This window comes from Symphodus melops (assembly GCF_947650265.1).
Source record: "Symphodus melops genome assembly, chromosome: 7".
NCBI lineage: Eukaryota > Metazoa > Chordata > Actinopteri > Labriformes > Labridae > Symphodus > Symphodus melops.
Window position 1 is genome coordinate 7,026,455 of NC_136697.1, and position 16,174 is coordinate 7,042,628.

Below are 16,174 nucleotides of genomic sequence, written 5' to 3' on the forward strand. Positions count from 1 at the left end.
TATATATATATATACATATAGATAGATAGATAGATAGATAGATAGATAGATAGATAGATAGATAGATAGATAGATAGATAGATAGATAGGTAGATAGATAGATAGATAGATAGATAGATAGATAGATAGATAGATAGATAGATAGATAGATAGATAGATAGATAGATAGATAGATAGATATTCGTGATTGATGTTTTAAATTCATCTAAGCGATAAATGAGATACCTTTCATGATGGTGGGATATAAAATAGAGTATAACTTAGTCATCCAGCATGTGTGCAGTTTGTGGACAGACTCTTGTTCCTGAGGACGGTCAGCAGGAAGAGTCCACAGCAGTACACCAGACTCTTCACTGTCAGAACTGTGTAGAGCAGCAAGAGCAGCTTCACCTTGTATGGAGACGGGACAGAGGGATCCACTGGAGGAGATGGAACAGAAAAAAATACAATCAACAATGTCAGTCCTTTGTTTTTCTCTCTTTTAACAGAATCATTAAATAAAGATGAATCATAAAGTCACCAAGCCTTCATTACCTGTATCTATCCAAGTCTCCACTGTTCCTCCCTCGTGCTGCACGTAGCAGATGTATTCATAGCTGATCTTGATCTTAGAGATCGGTAAGATGGAGGCAGCACATCCAGACTCTCCCAGCTTCAGCTGCTGTCCGTCAGCAGAGGGCAGCTCCTCTAAACATCCGCTCGCCGTTCGTCGTCTCCAGGAGAATCTGACCACAGGAGGAAACATGGCTGAGGCCACACACAGCAGGGAGCTCTTCTCCTCCAGCCGGCCTCTGGATGCTGCCGGGTACACGCTCACCACGGGCTTCACCACCTGCTCGTCTATGAAAGAGGAACAAGTAACACACACACACACACACACACACACACACACACACACACACACACACACACACACACACACAGTCAGCAGCACTCAGTGTGATCCTAAAACTACATGAACTCTGCTCTCTGAAACACTCGTTACTACAGTTCCAAGTTCAGTTGAAGTGAAAACACAAACACATGAATAATATCAAATTAAAGATGGTGAATGAAGATACATGAATCTGTTGATTATAATACCAGATCAGTTAGATTTGTTTAAGAAGAAAAGAAAACATTGAAGTGAGTACAAATTAAATCCATGAAAATAAAAACAAAGTAGGATTATAGCAGCAATAGAATAATATCATTTTATACTTTGTTATATTCTGTATTTATACATTAGATTATGTTTTATCATGCAGTTTATCATTTCATTGAAAAATATTTTCATATAATAAAAACAAGTCTGATATTAATCTGGGTTTAAATATATATATAAATTACATATTAACATTCAGGAAAATCTTTTATCATTTTCAATAAATTAAAAACTAAATATATATATATATATATATATATATATATATATATATATATATATAAACCATGTTGTTTACTGTAATTAATACAGATCAATAAAATCCTCACCACAGTTATTTCAGTGTGTTTGTTATTTTTGAAATATTCAATGTTGTTTAGAAATGTAAAATAAGGTCAAAGTTGATTTATAAACTAAAGACAAAGGTTTCATAAATCCACGAGGAGACATTAAAATGGACGAATGATAACATGTGATATTAGACAACATATAGTTCAAATGATTGTCTCTGAAAAACAGTTTTTTATTCTGTATTATAGAATAATATCATTGAGCAGGATGAGCATCAAGAACATCTTCAAGTTTGAGTCCAACAATCATCGCTTTGACTATTTGATCCTTTTTAAAGCGTTTCATTCAGACAAAGTCTTTTTCTTCTACGTCGGTCAAGATCAGAAACTCTTTGGAGTCGCCTCGTCAGCTGCACTTCTTGTCCTGAAACCTTGTTAGTTATTTTTAATGAACCTCTTATTGAGCCTCAAACTCTTTAAACTTTACAGTTAATTTGCAGAGATTATAAATAAAAAAGACAGATTGTCAATAATGTTGTTTCATTTAAAGAAGAGTTGTTCTGGATGTCTGTAACATTATTAACATCATATTTATATCTATTAGTTTTATACTGCAGAAAACAGAATCACTTTATGTGTTGAGATTTGAACATCTATTTAGAGGTAACATCTTTTTATGTCTCAATAGCTGCACGCCTTGAAAACAATCTCCTCTTATTATAAAAACTTTAATATTTCACGTCTCAAGCAGCAAAAAGTCATTAAAGTCACATTTCAGACGACTGAAGGAAATCAAAGTTTATTCTTACCTGAAACAAAGAGTCTCGTTCCAGAGCCAAAGATTGGGAACAAAGTATCCTCCCCCACAGTGAAAAGATGTGATACAAAAACCTGTCTGAAGTTTGATCCTGGTTCATGATTTGTGTTGTTCAGCAGCAAACACATTTCTACCTCAGCGTCTCTTCCTTGTTTCTTTTCTGAATGTTTCTCCTTTAACAGTGATGTCTGTTGTTTCTTTTCTTACAATGTTTGAACTGAAGGATGGATGAATGGACTGGTTTGAAGAGTCCTACAGACCTTCTTGGTCCCCTGAGGAGGAAATCAATGACTTCACTTTGTTGTAACTCCACCAGTGGATCGAGCACTGGGGATGAACTGAGCTCTCTTTTTCCACTCTTTGCTAGTTTGCTCATTTATGATCTCATGATAGAAAGCTGTTCTCACTTCACTTTGCCATCGAGCCCCCCCGATATAACTACAGACTGTCCAGGGTCCATTACCCACGTAGTACTAAATGTAGTTATGTGATCCAGCAGGCAAGAGCGAGTCCTGCAGTGTCACTGGATCAGAGCATTGACTGTTTATTAAGAGCAGCAGATCAGACGAGGATGAGTCAGCAGTTTTTTAAAGTTTGTCTCCACAGAGTTTAGGAAACATACCTGTAAGTACGAGTGTGTATGCTGGTCTTTGTTGAGTTACTTTAAGTAAAATAGATGTTTGCTACATTAAAATAATCAGGATGTTAATTCTGTTAGCCAGTTATTGAAATGTTCCTGTATGTGTTAGCATCGAGCTTTTCACACCACATTCAGACACTGATGGTAGAGGCTGCTATGTAAAGTATCCATCAGTATTAATAATTCATTCATACACAATGACATGGTGCAAATGAAAAAGCTGTATTTTTTCCCCTGTATTTGGGTCCACTGTGCCTCCATGTGTCGTCCAGAAGGTGGAGGGTTCAATTCCCAGCTCCTGCAGCAACATGTCCGATGTGTCCTTTGGCAAAGCATGTAACCTTTAGTTGCTCCTGCTGCTTCGCTGGTTGTGTATGAGTGGGATTAGTTACTTCTGATAGTCTCTCTACATAGAAACCTCTACCATCAGCGTGTGAATGTGGAGGTGTGACATGCTGTGTAAAAGCTCAAGTCTATTTACCATTTAGCACAAAAACACATCATCCTTCTTGGTACATTACATTGCTGTGGGGCAAACTTAAAGACAGTGTGTCAGTCCGTCAGAGGAGTGGTTGTGTAGAAGTTGCCCGAGAAGAAAATCTGATCAGCACTGACTCCATGTCAATTCAATGGAATTGAAAAAACTTTATTTGTCCCAATTCAAGAGCACACAGACTAGCAAATGAACAACAGTGCAACTATACTAAAACATTTTAACCAATCAACAAAGAATAAAGAGTTACAGAAGAATAATTGTCCAGAGTGTTAGTACAAAGTTAAAGTTAGATACGAAGAACAGCAGAGAGTAAAGCATCTCGATGTTAGTACAAGTTAAAAAACTCAAGTTACAGTAAAAGGACATGTATGGAAACAGATGAAAGCAGACGTGAAGGTCAGAGGGGGTCAGGAGTTGAGGAGCTGGACAGCCCTGGGGATGAAGGTTGCTCTTCTCCTCTGTGTCCTGCAGCAGGGACAGCGAAGACGGCGTCCTGAGGAGAGCCACTGAAATGTTGAGCGTGAGAGGGGTCCTGCATGATCCAACCTGTTAACCTGAGTGTTTGCTGCTCAAAGATGGTCGACAGGGTTCTGACAGGAAGTCCAATGATCTTAGAGCAGACTGTAGCTATGCTCTGCAGGCGGTTTCTGTTCTGGAGGCTGGTGGAGGAGAACCAGCAGGTTATGGAGAATGTGATGATGCTCTCGATTAAGGAGTAGTAAAAAGTCAGGAGGATGTTCTTGCTGACTCCAAATGAAATTGAGCTTCCTAAAGAGGTATTTCTGCTGCTGACATTTCCTGAGAATCTCCTCTGTGTTGGAGGAGAATTTCAGCAGGTTGTCGCAGGTATCTGTACTCCTCAACTGCTTCAACAGGCTTCCCGTGGATCATGGTGTTTTGCTGCTGCAGCAAGTTCCCTCTGCTTGTTGGAGAAGGTCACCACATCATCTTTGGTCTTGATGACATTCAGCTCAAGGCAGGAGCTGTCACACCACTCCACAAACTCCTGAAGAGCTGGTCCATGGTGATGAGAGGGGCCTGACAGCAGAGACAGGAGGACGGGCTAACAACCATCCACAAATTAACCCAATAAAATACACTAACAAGTCAAACAAAGGGATTTATTATATTTACACAAACTACAGATGTCATTAAGGCAGGTTTCTAATTTACGTAGCTGATCGGTGTCTTCTGGCTGTTCTAGTTGTTTCTGGTTGTCCTTTGCTCTGACCCCCAGACACTGGCTTACTCAAAGGTTCCTGTGTTGTGACAACCAGACTGAAATATATTATGTTGTATTTAAATTTGTTCAGAGTTAGTCTCAAGTGTTTAGAAAAATGAGCTGAATTGTGCTGAATTGAATCCCTCAGTTCATTGTGTGTGTGATGGAGGTGAAGGACTCAGTGAGCTGTGGTTTACTGCTGTCTTCCTGTCACAAACTTTATCTGACTTCTGCTCATCTGTTGCTTTTTGTTCAGCCTGCTCCGATCATTTCTCACTGTGGGGAACCTTTTTATCACAGGAGCAGTAGTATGTGGCTGAATGAGAGGATTTAACCTTCTGGATCTGCAGCTCACAGAGGTTCTGTTTGATCACAGCTGAGAAATCATCTTTCTGAGGATGATTGTAAACATCTTTGTTCATGTCACCACTCGTTTTATCAATTATCAGAATCCCTGTGAATGTTTCTGTGTCTTTTTTCTGGATCCAGTACACAACATCTGAATCACACTGGTCTAAATGTTTAAAGCTGAAGGAGACTTTTTCTCCAACTTTCCTGGTCAGAGACAAACCGTCCTGTTTGAGCTCTGTTGTCATGGCAGCCAGCGCTATAGAGAAACAGCCAGATGAAGGTTATTGTGACGGTTTATTCACATTCATTTTTTCACCTCCTCCATGAGGTCATGTTAAAACCAGATCAGTATAATCACACAGTTGAGTTACATTCATCACACAGAGACAGGGCTGGTTTATTCAAGGTTGAGTTTGTTGGCTCCTGATTGGCTGGAAACACTCACCTGAGCACACACAGCACAGAGCCACAGCAGGGAGGAGAAACATTTTGTTGTTTTTCTCTGGTGGACCTGAGGAGAAGTGAAGCCAAACCAGGACGAGCTGCGGGGTCAGACTGAGCCGGGTGCTTTCTAACAGGTCCTCAGAACTCCCATCAGCCCCTGCTGCTGACTCATGATTGACAGCTGGGCTGGAGCTGCTGTGTGGTTTTCTACAGAGTCTGAGGTTTTGAAGGAGGGAGGAGGCGGAGCTAAGTATCAACAGACAGGATACAGTAAGCATCCTCTGTTTCCTGTGTGTTAATAGACAGGTGTTAATGTGAAGACACACTGATCTCATCACTGATGTGGATGTGTTTCAATCACTTTAGGAACACAAGAAGGAACTCTTATCATGAAGAGTGGAAAGTTTCAAGTTTGTGTTCAATCTTTGAATCAGAATCAGAAATACTTTTACCCCAGGAGGAGATTTGATCCTTACAGCAGCTCTAACACAAAACATAGAAGAAGAAATGTTGTGAAATAAACAGAAATATGACTGAAATAAGGAATCTAAATAAGAGACAAAGCATTAAGTACAAGACAGAGTGTTACAGCTGTGTAACAAGCAGCATGTTATTACAGAATAAGCTTTGTATAAAGTGCAGATTATGAAATAAATGAGCCATGTACAAAAGCACTGAGAGTATTTCTCAGTAGTTTCAGTTTTGCATGTTGAGTTGAGTTGGAAATAGGTGGTTTGCCCTCTTCGGGTCGGTGGGGAGTCCTTGCCCCAGGTGGAGGAGTTTAAGTATCTCGGGGTCTTGTTCACGAGTGGGGGGAAGATGGAGCGTGAGATCGACAGACGGATCGGTGCGGCGTCTGCAGTCATGCGGTCGCTGTATCGGTCCATCGTGGTGAAGAAGGAGCTACGCCGAAAGGCGAAGCTCTCGATTTACCGGTCGATCTCCGTTCCTACCCTCATCTATGGTCATGAGTTCTGGGTCATGACCGAAAGAACGAGATCTCGGATACAAGCGGCTGAAATGGGCTTCCTCCGTAGGGTGGCTGGGCGCACCCTTAGAGATAGGGTGAGGAGCTCGGTCACCAGGGAGGAGCTCGGAGTAGAGCCGTTACTCCTTCACATCGAGAGGAGTCAGTTGAGGTGGATCGGGCATCTGGTCCTGAGGCCCCCTGGACGCCTCCCTAGGGAGGTGTTCCGGGCATGTCCCTCTGGGAGGAGGCCTCGGGGTAGACCCAGGACACGCTGGAGAGACTATGTCTCTCGGCTGGCTTGGGAACGCCTCGGGGTCCCACCGGAAGAGCTGGAGGAGGTGTCTGGGGTGAGGGAAGTCTGGGTGTCTCTGCTTAGACTGCTGCCCCCGCGACCCGGCCCCGGATAAGCAGCAGAAAATGGATGGATGTTGAGTTAATGGACAGATTATTGAGTGTTTAAGATCCAGAGTACTGCACAGTTTAAATCAATAATAAATGATGAATAATGGAGGATCAATCCTTCAATCAAACATGTATTCATCCTTTAAAGGACATTGAGGTTTTCCTCATTCCCAATGCCATGAATGTGCTCCTGAGTCTGACCAGCAGGAGGCGCTGGGAGACATTCTCCAAGATGACCTGCACCTTAGACAGCATGGTGCTCTCTGACAGCGCTCCGTCAGAGAGTCCAGCTCCATCCCCTCAGCGTCACTGGAGGATCAGTCTGTTGGAGTCCACTACCCTCAGCCTGCTGCCCCAGCACACAGCCACAAAAGGACAGCACTGGCCACCACAGACTCATAGAACATCCTCAGCATCGTCCTGCAGATGTTAAAGGAGCTCAGCCTCCTCAGGGAGAAGAGGCGGCTCAGGCCCTTCTTGTAGACGGCCTCCGTCTTCTTGGACCAGTCCAGTTTATTGTCCAGATATACTCCCAGTAATCCTCCACAACGACCACACTGAAGCCCTTCTCAGATCCACAACCAGTTCCTGAAATGTTTCCTGTCTTCATCTGTAAAAGAAAACTACGGTATATCAGCCAATAGACATCATTATGAACATATATATCTTTGTTTTCTGTGTAAAGGTTTAAATAATGTGTTGAATATTGATTCCTCTGAAATCAAGAGGACTTCACTGTAGACAAAAACATTTCACAGATAAGAGGATGTTTTAAACAACATTAAACACACAAACAAACATAAATCTGATTAGAGGTCAGTGACTATTGGTGCCTTCATAATCTCACACAACATCCCAGTTGTGCTTTTAGTAAATGTTCAACTTTTTAAACACACACAGTCAGTTTTTTTCTTTAAAGAAGGCCTTTCAGTTCAGTTGAAAATAATTGATCATGAATTAAAAAGTTTTAATAAGAGTAATATATCTATATAAGCTAAAGTCTATTTAAAAATGTTTGTATAAAAAATGTTTTTAGACACACTCACAGGATCTGACTGTGTAAAGACAAAATATACTTGTTTATTTAATTATTCATGCCAGATCTCAGAACACTTCTCTGATATTAACTCTCTCTATATATGAAATGACCTCTACCCCCCTGCAGTTATCACCTCATATGACTGATATTCTGTTCAGACCAGAATTAACCTTCACTCTGACTCCCCCTAGTGTCTGCTAAACACACTGCTCCATAAATGCCAGTACGACATGTTTTGATATTCTGCCTCTTTATTCATGAATTATTTTTTTTATTCAACTTTTACTTAACCAGAGGAGTCGTCCATGATGGATGTCAGCTTCACTAAAATCCTCCTCTACAGAGTCCAGAGGACAGTCCAGGACAGAACCAGCCCTCCTGACCAGTCTGTTCAGTCTCTTCCTGTCTCTCTCTGTGCTCCCTCCTCCCCAGCAGACCACTGCATAGAAAACTGCAGAAGCCCCCACAGAGTCATAAAACGTCCCTAACAGAGTCCTGCACACTCCAAAGGACCTCAGTCGTCTCAGCAGATGCAGTCGACTTTGGCCCCTCTTGTAGAGGGCGTCGTGTTGTGTGACCAGTCCAGTTTATTGTTGAGTTGAACACACAGGTACATCTCAATGTCCAGACCCTGGATGTTCACCGGTGCAGTCTGAGGTGACTTCCTGCTGAAGTCTATCACCATCTCCTTAGTCTTGCTGGCGTTGAGCTGAAGGTGGTTGAGCTCGCTCCAGTCGACAAAGTCCATGATGACCTGCCTGTACTCTTGTTTGCTGCCCTTGGGCAAACACCCCACGATGGCGGTGTCATCAGAGAAGTTCTGCAGGTGGCAGCTCCCAGAGTTGTAGCAGAAGTGCGAGGTGTACAGGGAGAAGAGAAAGGGGGAGAGCACTGTCCCCTGTGGGGCCCCTGTGCTGCAGACCACCACGTCAGACTCACAGTCCTGGAGCCTCACGTACTGTGGTCTGTTGGACAGGTAGTCAGTCGTCCATGCAGCCAGGTGACAGTCTACTCCCGCTCTTTCTAGCTTCTCCCTGAGCAGTGTGGGCTGGATGGTGTTGAAGGCACTGGAGAAGTCAAAGAACATGACCCTCACAGTGCTGCCGGTGTTCTCCAGGTGAGTCCAGGATCTGTGCAGCAGGTAGATGACGGCGTCATCCACCCCGATGTCTGGTTGGTAGGTGAACTACAGGGGATCCAGGTTCAAAGTCAGCAGGGGGCGGAGGTTGTTGAGGATGATCCTCTCCATGGTCTTCATCAGGTGAGAGGTGAGGACCGCAGGTCTGAAGGGCTCCCTGGGGTGCGATGTCTGAGGCCTCATAAAAAATGCTCATCTGATATTTTCATGGGTCGTATCATCAGTCATCCATACATACACCTCTGATGACACACCTCTGATCATAGCTCCTCAGTAAACTGTAATTAATACTATAGTAGTTGAAGGTTTCAGTTTGTGGTTTCATGCCTCTGAACTCTCTTCTGGTCCACCTCTATCTCAGTGGAAAACACCTTGCAGACTCAGTGATAGTTGAAATCCAGCAGAGGGAGGTAGAGGAGTGGATGGGTTCATACAGCAGCAGATATGTTTCTGTTCTCTGAGGTTATCAGGACTCATAAAACAACAGAGGATCAAACTCTTGTTGTGTGCAGCAGACGAGTTCTGTGGGCTTCCTCTCTGCTGCAGCTTCCTCCTCACCGTTATCTGAGGTTTTTCACATTAATAACACATCGACAGTTACGACCTTTGAATGTGGTTTAATAACTGTTCCAGGAACTTTAGTTAGTGCTGAAAACTGTCTCAGGTTTGATCTGTGCTCTTTATCTGTTTATATAATGAACTCAGAGCTGAGACTCTGATAATGTGAAACATCTCTAATAAGCTCTTTTCACAATAAGATCACATTTAATCTTCATTAGAGTGGGCTCTTTGTGTAATAACCACAAGAAGAAGAAGAATGACATTAAACACAACAAATCTGAATAATGACACATAACAAAAATAATACAAACTTTAAAATGTTTAGCTGATAAATACTGAAACCTTGTGTAAGTCAGGAGTATTTACTCATGAACACGGGTCTTCATTTTCATTTCTTTACTCCGACTGAACATGAGGACCTTCTTTAAAATAAAATGGAGCCTTTAATTTAGAAGAAAACACTCTGAATGTTTGTGTTTAAAAAGTTGTACATTTACTAGAAACACAACTGGGATATTGTTTGAGATTATGAAGGCACTAATGTCACCCATAAGAAAAACAAACGATGCTGCTGTTCACCTTGGATCAGGCCGGCAGTCACTGACCTCTATAATCACATTTAAAATCTAAAGACATATTCAGAGTTTGTTTCCTGGTGAACTTACTTTATAATCTGAAGAACTCTGAGTTTGTCTTTGTAAATGTTCTCTTTTCTGTTTTTGCTTTAGAAAGGCTCTGATACGCCGTCGTACTTTTCTGCTGTCATGTGTGAAGCTCTTTGTTCTCCTCCTTTGAAAAGTGATACATGAATAGAGTCATTATTTTATTTGTATCAGACACACGAGGTACCGTCCTTTTTTACATCACTTTGCATTAGAAGCATTCATCTTACATCTAATGTAAAATGAACCATCGCTGACACTTTGTGACGCCCAATGAAACAGATTGACATGCGATGAAAAGCAGAAGGTCGGAGTCAAACCCGGGCCGCCCGCCTCGGGTGAAATAACCCTTTATATGGTTCATAACCACTGGGCTACACAGCACCATGCACTGAAAACTAATAATGTATAAAGTCGGGCTCAGAAGGTAAAGGGAAAGCTTTGTTCAGGATTCATTTGAAATCAAAACATTGTGTTGTTAATTAAAGAAATGACACAACAATGTTTATTATCTGCAGACTTCTTTATTCTTTCAGCTCCTCACTCAAACATACATTTTTATTTTTACACTCAGTTTACTTTTATTACAGGCTCACGTCAACTATCTAATATATAACATCATTAAATAACCACATGAGATCTGTAGTAACTTCTGCTTCAATTTGTAATTCTGTATTGATTTTTTTTTAAAAATATTTTCCTTTAAATTAGCAGAAAAAAGCAGTCTATGTAAAGTTCCTACCAAAACAACATGTTTAATCATCCAATGAAGCTGCTGAGAAATGTTTTGTGTTAACATGTAAAGAAGAGTATCATCAGCGTAGAGCTTTACATCAACACTGACACCACTGTTTAAAAGGGTCAACAGTGAACCTGCTGACAAATCCACACACTGACTTTAGACAAGTTTACTTTTCTTTGAGAGCTTTTTGTTCCTGGTTAATGTGGGTGCTTGTATTCATATCTTCCTGTACATTTATTCTCTGCAGTGTGAAACTTTAATGAGAGCTTGTTACGAGAGACTGAGTCATTCAGAATGGATTACAGCCGCTAATAGCTCTAAACACTGTGCATCATTTACTATAGTATTAAACAAAACAATCACTTTTACTGTATATAATATAGGATTTGTTTTACACTGCTGCAAAATGTTGTTGATCATGATTGCATATATATATATATATATATATATTCATGATTGAAATTTTTACATTCATCTAAGCGATATATGAGATACCTTAAAGAGATGATGGTGGGATATAAAATAGAGTATAACTTAATCATCCAGCATGTGTGCAGTTTGTGGACAGACTCTTGTTCCTGAGGACGGTCAGCAGGAAGAGTCCACAGCAGTACACCAGACTCTTCACTGTCAGCACTGTGTAGAGCAGCAAGAGCAGCTTCACCTTGTATGGAGACGGGACAGAGGGATCCACTGGAGGAGATGGAACAGAAAAAAATAAAATCAACAATGTCAGTTTTCTGTTTTTCTCTCTTTTAACAGAATCACTAAATAAAGATGAATCATAAAGTCACCAAGCCTTCATTACCTGTATCTATCCAAGTCTCCACTGTTCCTCCCTCGTGCTGCACGTAGCAGATGTATTCATAGCTGATCTTGATCTTAGAGATCTGTAAGATGGAGGCAGCACATCCAGACTCTCCCAGCTTCAGCTGCTGTCCGTCAGCAGAGGGCAGCTCCTCTAAACATCCGCTCTTCGTTCGTCGTCTCCAGGAGAATCTGACCACAGGAGGAAACATGGCTGAGGCCACACACAGCAGGGAGCTCTTCTCCTCCAGCCGGCCTCTGGATGCTGCCGGGTACACGCTCACCACGGGCTTCACCACCTGCTCGTCTATGAAAGAGGAACAAGTAACACACACACACACACACACACACACACACACACACACACACACACACACATTGTGTAGAATATATATATATATATATATATATGTACAAATCCATGAAAATAAAAACAAAGTAGGATTATAGCAGCAATAGAATAATATAATTTTATACTTTGTTATATTCTGTATTTATACATTAGATTATGTTTTATCATGCAGTTTATCATTTCATTGAAATATATTTTCAAATAATAAAAACAAGTCTGATATTAATCTGGGTTTAAATATATATATAAATTACATATTAACATTCAGGAAAATCTTTTATCATTTTCAGTAAATTAAAAACTAAACATATATATAAACCATGTTGTTTACTGTAATTAATACAGAGAAATAAAATCCTCACCACAGTTATTTCAGTGTCTTTGTTATTTTTGAAATATTCAATGTTGTGTTTAGAAATGTAAAATAAGGTCAACGTTGATTTATAAACTAAAGACAAAGGTTTCATAAATCCACGAGGAGACATTAAAATGGACGAATGACAACATGTGATATTCGACAACATATAGTTCAAATGATTGTCTCTGAAAAACAGTTTTTTATTCTGTATTATAGAATAATATCAATGAGCAGGATGAGCATCAAGAACATCTTCAAGTTTGAGTCCAACAATCATCGCTTTGACTATTTGATCCTTTTTAAAGCGTTTCATTCAGACAAAGTCTTTTTCTTCTACGTCGGTCAAGATCAGAAACTCTTTGGAGTCGCCTCGTCAGCTGTACTTCTTGTCCTGAAACCTTGTTAGTTATTTTTAATGAACCTCTTATTGAGCCTCAAACTCTTTAAACTTTACAGTTAATTTGCAGAGATTATAAATAAAAAAAGACAGATTGTCAATAATGTTGTTTCATTTAAAGGAGAGTTGTTCTGGATGTCTGTAACATTATTAACATCATATTTATATCTATTAGTTTTATACTGCAGAAAACAGAATCACTTTATGTGTTGAGATTTGAACATCTATTTAGAGGTAACATCGTTTTATGTCTCAATAGCTGCACGCCTTGAAAACAATCTCCTCTTCTTATAAAAACTTTAATATTTCACGTCTCAAGCAGCAAAAAGTCATTAAAGTCACATTTCAGACGACTGAAGGAAATCAAAGTTTATTCTTACCTGAAACACAGAGTCTCGTTCCAGAGCCAAAGATCCGTGTTATCCTCCCCCACAGTGAAAAGATGTGATACAAAAACCTGTCTGCTGCTGAACAACACAAATCGTGAACCAGGATCAAACTTCAAACACATTTCTACCTCAGCGTCTCTTCCTTGTTTCTTCTTCTCTGAATGTTTCTCCTTTAACAGTGATGTCTGTTGTTTCTTTTCTTACAATGTTTGAACTGAAGGATGGATGAATGGACTGGTTTGAAGAGTCGTACAGACCTTCTTGGTCCCCTGAGGAGGAAATCAATGACTTCACTTTGTTGTAACTCCACCAGTGGATCGAGCACTGGGGATGAACTGAGCTCTCTTTTTCCACTCTTTGCTAGTTTGCTCATTTATGATCTCATGATAGAAAGCTGTTCTCACTTCACTTTGCCATCGAGCCCCCCGATATTACTACAGACTGTCCAGTGTCCATTACCCACGTAGTACTAAATGTAGTTATGTGATCCAGCAGGCAAGAGCGAGTCCTGCAGTGTCACTGGATCAGAGCATTGACTGTTTATTAAGAGCAGCAGATCAGACGAGGATGACTCAGCAGTTTTTTAAAGTTTGTCTCCACAGAGTTTAGGAAACATACCTGGAAGTACGAGTGTGTATGCTGGTGTTTGTTGAGTTACTTTAAGTAAAATAGATGTTTGCTACATTAAAATAATCAGGATGTTAATTCTGTTAGCCAGTTATTGAAATGCTCCTGTATGTGTTAGCATCGAGCTTTTCACACCACATTCAGACACTGATGGTAGAGGCTGCTATGTAAAGTATCCATCAGTATTAATAATTCATTCATACACAATGACATGGTGCAAATGAAAAAGCTGTATTTTTTCCCACTATTTGGGTCCACTGTGCCTCCAGGTGTCGTCCAGAAGGTGGAGGGTTCAATTCCCAGCTCCTGCAGCAACATGTCCGATGTGTCCTTTGACAAAACATTTAACCTTTAGTTGCTCCTGCTGCTTCGTTGGTGGTGTATGAGTGAGATTAGTTCCTTCTGATAGTCTCTCTACATAGAAACTTCTACCATCAGCGTGTGAATGTGGAGGTGTGACATGCTGTGTAAAAGCTCAAGTCTATTTACCATTTACCACAAAAACACATCATCCTTCTTGGTACATTACATTGCTGTGGGGCAAACTTAAAGACAGTGTGTCAGTCCGTCAGAGGAGTGGTTGTGTAGAAGTTGTCCGAGAAGAAAAGCTGATCAGCACAGACTCCATGTCTGGGATCACTGAGGGGATGAATTGAGACAGAGAGCAATAAACACACAAGTCCATGCTAGAAGCTCCTGAACGACTTCTCTATGTCAAGTTTCTATCCATTTATCTATATTTGGTCGGTCGGGCCGTCTGTCTGTCTGTCTATGACGCTGAGAGGAAGTATCGTGTCTGAGCACATTTATTTATGTGACACTTTTTCAGCTAAAATTGAATATTTTCTGTTTTTATCTCCAAACTTTGTTTTCTAAAGATGTTTTTAGCTTCTTGTTAAAGAGCATATAGCAGGTTACATTTTTTGTAAATTAACACTTAAAATGGTCTGATAAGGGCTTTAGAAGAAGTCAGTTCTTGATTTGAAATGTTCTGAAACACAAAAAGGCAAAAATTGAGAGCAAAAAGTGGCCCTTCTCAGTGTAGCTGTTTATCATATTACGTAGCATGGGGGCCTCGTGCCCTGTGACCCGTCCAAACTCGTCCAAAACGCTGCAGCTCGAGTTCTTACTAGAACGAGGAAAAGGAACCACATTACTCCTGTATTGGCTTCTCTCCATTGGCTCCCTATAAAATCTAGAATAGAATTTAAAATCCTTCTGCTCACCTACAAAGCTCTAAACGGTCAGGCACCATCGTATCTTAAAGAGTTAATTGTACCGTACTATCCATCAAGAACATTACGTTCCCAGAAGGCAGGCCTGCTTGTGGTGCCTATAGTCTCTAAAAGTACTATGGGAGGTAGAGCCTTTAGTTATCAGGCACCGCTCCTTTGGAATCGTCTACCAGTCGGGGTCCGGGAGGCAGACACACTAGGTACTTTTAAGAACAGACTTAAAACTTTTCTTTTTGATAAATCTTATAGTTAGGGCTGGCTTAGGACCAGCTCATAGTTATGCTGCTATAGGCTTAGACTACCGGGGGAACTGGCACCAGGATCTCTTATCTCTCTCTCCCTCTTTCTCTCCCAGCTTTCTCACCTTATAGTAATAAGATATGTCTATAGTGACAAGCAGTAGCTTGTCACTATCTTTGTATTCTAACCTCTCCTTTTGAGCTCTCTTAGGTTCCTTGAGCTCTCTTAGGTTCCTTGGGACTGTTGGTGAGGATGGCCTGCCCAAACAACCCCCCCCCCCCCCCCCCCCAACCTATCCCATCCTATTCTTCTTTCTGCATCTTGTCCCATCTCCCCCATCCCATTTTCAAGCCCAGCACAGTTTAGCAGATGGCTGTTCCGTCATGAGCCCGGGTCTGCTGAAGATTTCTGCCTGTTAAAAGGAAGTTTTTTCTTGCCACGCTATGACGGATTAAGCTGGGCTCTTGTAATATAGCGATCAGTAAGGTCCTTTACCTGCTTTTTGTAAACATAACAATGAGCATGGTCTTGTTACCTGCCCTTTTGTTAATGTTAACAGACAAACAGTAAGGTCCTTTACCTGCTTTTGTAAAGTGTCTTGAGATAACGCCTGTTATGAATTGACGCTATATAAATAAAGATTGATTGATTGATTGATTGACCCTGCTTTAATCGGATATGCAGCAGACAGAAGTGAGTGGGAGCCGGCGTTTCAGAATTGTCTTTATTGTGTTTCTTACTTCATGTTACGTTAAATTAGAAAAGTCATCAAGATAGTTGAAGTCCCTTTAAGATTGTATCCAGTACATCCAGCAACAAACTCAACATTTAACCATTTCCACAAGAAGAGT

The 16,174-nt window shown here is 40.9% G+C and overlaps 2 protein-coding genes across 3 annotated transcripts; both read right to left on the reverse strand.

Moving 5' to 3' along the window:
- Positions 1-251: 251 nt before the first annotated feature.
- Positions 252-854, reverse strand: LOC306827216 (uncharacterized protein). The gene is made up of 2 exons (XM_079348886.1): positions 535-854; positions 252-419 (listed from the first exon to the last, which is right to left on the reverse strand). Exons 1-2 carry the CDS (start codon positions 743-745, stop codon positions 265-267), a joined length of 366 nt encoding a protein of 121 aa, XP_079205012.1. The 5' UTR covers positions 746-854; the 3' UTR covers positions 252-264.
- A 10,580-nt stretch (positions 855-11,434) lies between these two features.
- LOC306827144 (uncharacterized protein) lies at positions 11,435-13,762 on the reverse strand. Of its 2 annotated transcripts, XM_079348811.1 has the most exons (4): positions 13,685-13,762; positions 13,213-13,490; positions 11,727-12,032; positions 11,435-11,611 (listed from the first exon to the last, which is right to left on the reverse strand). In XM_079348811.1, exons 3-4 carry the CDS (start codon positions 11,935-11,937, stop codon positions 11,457-11,459), a joined length of 366 nt encoding a protein of 121 aa, XP_079204937.1. In that variant the 5' UTR covers positions 11,938-12,032; positions 13,213-13,490; positions 13,685-13,762; the 3' UTR covers positions 11,435-11,456. The 2 variants fall into 2 exon arrangements, with proteins under 2 accessions (XP_079204937.1, XP_079204936.1); XM_079348810.1 differs by having other exon boundaries at positions 13,213-13,762.
- Positions 13,763-16,174: the final 2,412 nt, after the last annotated feature.